The following is a 6,663-nucleotide window of genomic DNA, read 5'->3' on the forward strand; positions in this document are numbered from 1 at the left end:
GTTGTTCCGTCACCCCTGGGCTTACGGTGGCAGGGGAAGGAGCGGGTCACAAAGGGGAGGCACAAGGTGCCTGGGAGGCAGCAAGCAGGAGCAGAGGCAAGACAAAGTCCTTTATTAGAAAATATATCAAAATCCCAGCCCCCTGAGCCAGGTCCAGAAGAGGAAGCTACTCGAGCACTGGCAGAAAGTACCCAGGGAGGGGCTTCCTTCATCAAACAAACTTCCTCGGAACCATAAATAGAATAAATATTCACAGAGGTCCCGGGAAAAGCCAGATCGCTCTTCTCTCCGTGGAAGAGGAAGGGACTTGGGGTCCAGCCCTGCTCTTACCCAGGGGCCAGGGACTCTCAGGAGTCATCACATAAAATCATGACACCATGGATTCACAGTCATAAGTCCTGGCAGGTGACCCTAGAAAGAGGGACCCCAGGTCTGAAGGAGCCCAGCTCCAGTCCAGCAGTGAGGAGAGGTCCTGGCCTCCAGCGCAGCCCTGGAGTTGCATCTCCCCACATCCCTCTAAGAACAGTGAGGACCTGAGGGTGAGGAGAGTACAACCCGCCTGATTTGGGTTCATGATTGAGGTGGGCAGGCAGGACGAGTCAATGTGAACCACTGGGGGCTGTGTGGTTGGCAGTAGGCAGAGGGCCGGGCCTGGCTGGGGGCCGGCGCTGCAGCATCTCTTGACGGAAGGCCTGGGAGGAACCAGGTGGGTAACGGGGACCAGAGGGAGTCCGGGGACCCCGAGGGTCAGTTCCAATGTCTGCTGTGATGTTGGTATAGAGAGGGCCTAGCTCTCGAGCCAGCAACCGGTAGGTCAGTGAGTTCATCCCATCTTGCGTCCAGGAATTCTGGGTACGGACCAGGAGGTCAAATCTGAGGGTCAGAGGTTGGAGAACTAAGGCCCAGAAAGAAACAGCCAGGGACCTAAGGAGTGTCAGGATGCAGCGCCTTCTCTGGGAATGCAGCTCCCCAAGCAGCCGCAGCAGCTCCCAGGCTGTCCCCCCTACCTGTGCGGGTTCTCCTCGTTGCCCTTATCACCACGATGCTTCACCATCTTGTAGTGCCCCACTGACATGGGGGGGCGAGAGATCTTCATCCCAGCCAGGCGCACCCTGCGGGGAAAGTGGGGGCACCTTGGAGGACCCTGCGCAGAGGCAAGCTGCTCTTCTGTTTGCTCCGCCCGGCAAGGAGGCGGCAGCAGGTTCTGTACAACAACTAGCACTAGCTAGGCAAGAAAAGGGCCACACACTGGAAGAGAGAAAGTCAAACAGAAGGAAAGGCCGGAGAATGCAAAGGCGGGACGCAGCCAAGTAAGTCTGGGCGCCTTGGGGCCTCTAAACACCTGGCAGGTAGGTCTGCACCTCCCATCTTGTTGTCTCAGTGGCTCCGAGAAACCGCCCTGGCATTTGTTGGAAAGGACAGGACTAGCCCAGGAGCTACACCCCCAAGCTCAGCAATCCCCACCTAGAACAGCGGCTGCCCTGCCTCAACTTCTCACCCTGCACCCCCCTCCCCCACGGGCCTCTGTGTTAGGAAAAGAACAGAACCAAGTCATCAGGACCCCACCTCTGACACACAGAAGCAGAACGGAGATGGCCTGGGCAAGTGCTGAAAGAACACATCCATTTAGGAATTGCTGGGCCCTTTCCACACATCCAGAGGACAAGAATTCAGAGAGGTCATCCCGGAGGACACGAGGGGGGAGGGGAGCCCATGGGTCCAACACAGCAAACCCAAATGCTCACACCACAGATAGGAAACCGGTCAGCTGGGGCAGAAGGTCGAAATGTTTCACGTGCTAAAAATGAGCTGGCATCGTGCCAACGGCACAGTGACTCTGGGCGATCTGGAGCAGAGCCCCTCCTCCCCAGCCCCACAGGAAGTGGTCTGGAGTTACATTAGCAGAAGGCACGACTGACTTGTCTCTAGGCCTCCTTCCCAGCTCTGGAATCCCATGATACTACAGCCCATTGATCGTCTCCTCTCTCCCAGAAACAGAACTCACCAGATCTAGGAGACGGAAGGGTGAAAGAGTGGGGAACAGCACGATAAAGCCTGACCTGGGCAGATAGGAAAAGCTAAGGGAGAGGAATAGGACCAAGGAGCTAAAGGCTGGTGTGAAAGCGCAAGCGCCGGGGGGTGGTCTTGGAGGACAGGGATGCAGGCCCCTGTGGGGGGGGAAGCAGTGGCGGGAAGTCTGACCTCGTAGCAATGTCGTCGTCCTCACCACCCCAGCCCCAGTATTCATTGGGGAAGCCATTCATCTTCAGGTACTGGTCAGGAGTGAGCGCCGAGACTCCTCCAAAGTACTGGGGGTACGGGAGGCTAGGGAGAGAAAGATCCTTGGGTTCCACGAGTCTTTTGGGGAGACATCCCTACCCCACAACCCCTTAACTCTCCTCCTTTCCAATGGATGGTGGGTGGGTGTCCCTACTTCCCAGCACCCTCTCGTGCCCTCTACCTGTATCCAAACTTGTTCATGGCAACAGCAACGTGCCGGGGTCCCCGGGGGTCACACACATACAGGTTGTGGTCATTCTCGGGCAGGAGGTCCACATCGTGCAGGAACAGGCAGTCCCACTCCTCGTCACGCAGGGCTTCCCGTACCCCAACGTTTAGCAGCTTGGCCCTGTTAAACGTTCCATTTCCAGCCTGGAAGGTAACGGAGGAGAACCAGACCATGTCTATAGGTAGCAGCATGGAGGAGGGGGGCAGAAGTACCAAAGTGAAAGGAGGGGAACCGAAGGGGGGAAGTGGGGCAAGGAGAGCGGAGGGAAAGCCGGACTTTCATTTTTCCTCCAACAAATCGTTTCAGAGCACCGGGACGGCCTGCTTCCTTATGCGCGGCTATTTAGCACTTAACCCTAACAACCAACAGCCACGGGAAACAGGGGTCGATAGGTTTTCATTCTTAGACTCCAGGGGAGTCTAAGAATCTCGTTCAAGGTCACATATGGGACAAATGGCAGCACTGATTTTAACCCAAATCTGTCCGATTCCCAATCTGGACCATTCCCACGTCCACCAAGGAAAAATCCCGGAGAGCACAGGACAGTCAGGGTACCCCGAGCAGAGTGAGGAGGACTCGGGGGCGGACAAGCCGGCAGAGCAGGACCAGGTGCTTCCCTGCATCCAACAGTCTGACCCTCTTAAAGTGATCGTGGGGACCCACCATCTGAGAGCGGACTGGCATTTCCTCGCAGCATCCTTACCAGAAAGTCGGGGGGCGGGGGCGGGGTACCTGGTGGATGACGTAGATGCCGTAAGCGAGCTGCTGGCGCTGCAGGAAGGGGTGCAGGTGGTACAGCAGCAGTCGCAGGTGGTGCTCCCGGGCCCGGTGGGGCACGATGATGGCCGTGCGGGAGCGGGGCTCACACCCCGCGGGGCGGTAGCGGCCCCCCGGTTCCACCCGGGGGTTCCTCTCCACGATCTCTGCCAGTGATGGCACCGGGCTAAAGGACACGGACACGGGACCCACTGTAGGGAGGGAAGGGCCAGGTTAATGGTTAGAAAGAGGGACCTCCAGGGCCTGGGAATGCCGCTGGCCCCCGTGGTCTGGTTCTCGGGCTCTGCTCTCCCAATAGCTTACACCGAGATCGCATACACCGTGAATTTCCCATCACTGGGACAGCTCGGCAAAGTCTGAAAGGTTCAGGCTCTTTACTTAGCCTGCCTTATTTTAGGGTTCCGTAACTCCAGCCTCACTAGGTTAGAAGGCGGAGAACACAGAAGGACTTCCAACTGACTAACAAAACCGCGGCCCACCTACAAAGGAAGCAATCCCCGGCCCAAGGCAGGAAGAGCACAGGAACGGCCAGGCAGTGAAAAGCTGTGGCTCAACCCAGGAGTCCAATCTAAACTCCAAATCCAGAGGCTGCTTATCTCAGCCTCTGCCCACCTCTGGTGATATTAACCCCAACTCCACGCCTGCCGCCCTAGCCCTGTCCTCACACCCTGGCCTTCCCTTTACTTCCCCCTCCCTCTGCACTCACCTAAAAGAGGAGATCGTTCTGGACAGTAGGGCAGACCTTGAGGAGCTGGAGGGCCCCCTGGGGCAACAGGGGCCCCAGGCAGGTGACTGAGGTTACTGTAGACATCATGGGGATGAGAATAGTCAAATGTCGGCCCCTGCTCTCGGCCAAATAGGGCACTGAGGCTTCGGAAGCCCCCCAGTGACAGGTACATCATGACAGCCAGCTGGGAGCCCACCAGCAGGGCCAGTGTGCAGGGCCGCTCCAGCAGCCTCCGCAACATCCTGGGCTCCGGTCTGAGGAAGGAGAGAGGAGAATTCTGGAGGCAGGCAGGTGAAGAGCAAGCCAGCAAAGAGATCATCAGTTAAGAACCAAGGTGGTGCCAAGAGTTAAAGAGGAAAAGAGGCAAAGAGCGAAGTCACAGAAGGGAGCACACAGGTGTACAGTCATGCGTGGAAAAGAAACAGAATGTAACTACCAGCAGCCCCTACCTACCACCTGTCATTTCCAGCCTAAGTCTCACTCTCCTGCACCTCCTCCCGAACCACTCAGGCCAACGACTCTCGGTCCCCACCCCCAAGGATGCTTACATCGTTCAGGGCCTTTTCAAAGGAGTCTCTGGAGAACCTCCCTCCCAATTTTAGAAGGGGGGTGGGGGGTGGACTCACCTAGGTTCAAGCTGTCTTCTTCGGGATCATGGGGACTTCAGGGGGTCCCGGGGGGGCAGAGATGTGAGGCATTATCTAAATTGGAAATGTCACAGAGGACAGAGAAAGGCTCCATCCAGCACTCCAACGGTGATCCTGGGACCAGCTGGAACAGAAGTGGTCAAGGATAACCAGCCACCCGGAGGGGCAGAGATCAAGATCAGGGTGAAACTAGTTTCCCAAGCAGGGGAAGTGAAGGAAAGTGGTTGGAAAGAAAAGGGGAGGACCCAGAGATGCTAGGTCCCTGGCCTCTCCCCCAGCTGCCCTTGAGTGTACTTAACCATTCCCCACCCAGACAGGACCAACCTGTTTGGGGAGTGGGGACGGGACTGCTAGTGGAGACATTATTTTCGCCAAGGGGTGAGGCAGTCACGACAGGATTGTGGAACGGCCTCAGGAGAACCCAGGGCAGACTAGGAAACGGGTTCCTTTCCGTTCTTCACGTGCCTAGGAGCCAGCCTCGCAGGTGCAGGGAGCTCGATCACCTGGGAGCTGCAAGCAAACAGCCCCGGAGCGCGGCGGGGAGTAGGATGGGGGTGGCGTCCTCTACCTCTTCCACCCTATCGCAGTCCTAGCGGGGCGTAGGGAGGAGGGTTACCGCTAAAAGTGAGACAGGGAGTGGGAGGGCTGGGCAGAGCCGGTCCTGGGTACCTGGGCTGGCTCACCTAAGGGGCGTGGTCAGCGCTCCGCAGAGGGTCACAGCCCAGTTCTTTCAGAGCACCCCAACCGCCCACCCCAGGCTCCTCTTGCATTTGCAATGTGAGCCCACCGGCCTCTGTCCCTATTTCCACTGGGACCCCCTCCCTGCTCCAGCTGGTCTCCAGACTTCACCCGGAACTCCTCATCCTCCCCGTCGCCCGAACCTTTCTCCCGGGCCTCTCACCCCATCATCCCCAGCCCACATACCTGCTCTTCTGCTTCCCGTCGTCACCGCCACCCTGACAGCCTGGCAGGCATCGTCACCGCCATCTTGGAAGCGGGCGCCGCTGGGCGGGGCTTCGCGTCACGGGGCGGGGCCTCGCGTCACGGGGCGGGGCCTGGGTGGAGCCGCCCGGGCGGGCGGGGCGCGGGGGCCCTGGGGGAGGCCGGAGCGCGGCGGGGTGGAGCTGGGCCGCTGGGGAAGCCGGCGCGGGGCGCTCTCGCCTCTTGACGGGTTGCCATTTCCCACCCCTCATCCTGGGAGGACAGCAGCTCAAGTCAGGACTCTTGCAGGGCCCGGCCTGGCCCAGAGGCCAGTGCGATAGTTTCTGGCGCGTTGCAAAACCTGTCGCTGCGGGCCAGCCCCTTCCCGGAGTGTTCGGTGATGGCCCCGCAACTTAGGGCCACTTAGTATCAGAATTGTTTCTTGCTCAGGGTACATTGTTTCGACTGCTCTGGCGCACTTTTGTATCCCCATGATGTCCCGCAGGCTTTGATAGAAACCATTAGTTAGTTAATAAAAAATGATACACCCAGTGAGGAGGGAAGGACGGCGTCTGCTTCAATGTAAAACTGTGTTTTCCCTGACATTACAATAAAATGCAGTCAAATGCTCTGCCACTGAGCTATACCCCCTCCCTGACATTACAATAAAATGGACGCTCCATTAGTGTGCAATATGTGTATCCTGCGGCTTCCACTATCCCCTTAGCACATTGTGTTTCTTAGAAGCAGATGTTCACACCCTGGAAACTTAGAATAACTCACAGCGTGTTCCTCCAAAAGGGAGGGATATAAACAATAGAGTAAAATAAATATGATTGCCCAGAAATTGCAGCTCATTCACACGTAGACACTTGGGAGAGACTTCCCAGAAGTGATGGTTAATGGGGAACCAGACGGACTCGGTCTATAGCACACCCATCTGCCTTACAAGGTTCTGTTTCCGGGAGAGATGTTCTGCAACTCTGTAAGGAACTGTGATCCACATGCAAATCTGGGCAACTCTGTAAGGAACTGTGATCCACATGCAAATCTGGGCGGATTGAGGTTCAGTGCTCAATTGC

The 6,663-nt window shown here is 57.5% G+C and overlaps 1 protein-coding gene across 1 annotated transcript; it reads right to left on the bottom strand.

Annotated features, from left to right (window-relative positions):
* Window positions 1-91: 91 nt before the first annotated feature.
* B4GALT3 (beta-1,4-galactosyltransferase 3) lies at window positions 92-5,724 on the bottom strand. Its single transcript, XM_045983693.1, has 8 exons — window positions 5,585-5,724; window positions 4,640-4,784; window positions 3,993-4,267; window positions 3,242-3,477; window positions 2,462-2,652; window positions 2,203-2,325; window positions 1,008-1,112; window positions 92-873 (listed from the first exon to the last, which is right to left on the bottom strand). Exons 3-8 carry the CDS (start codon window positions 4,252-4,254, stop codon window positions 600-602), a joined length of 1,191 nt encoding a protein of 396 aa, XP_045839649.1. The 5' UTR covers window positions 4,255-4,267; window positions 4,640-4,784; window positions 5,585-5,724; the 3' UTR covers window positions 92-599.
* Between the last annotated feature and the right edge of the window lie 939 nt (window positions 5,725-6,663).

The sequence above is a fragment of the Meles meles genome, chromosome 17 (genome assembly GCF_922984935.1).
Source record: "Meles meles chromosome 17, mMelMel3.1 paternal haplotype, whole genome shotgun sequence".
In the NCBI taxonomy this organism is placed as follows: domain Eukaryota; kingdom Metazoa; phylum Chordata; class Mammalia; order Carnivora; family Mustelidae; genus Meles; species Meles meles.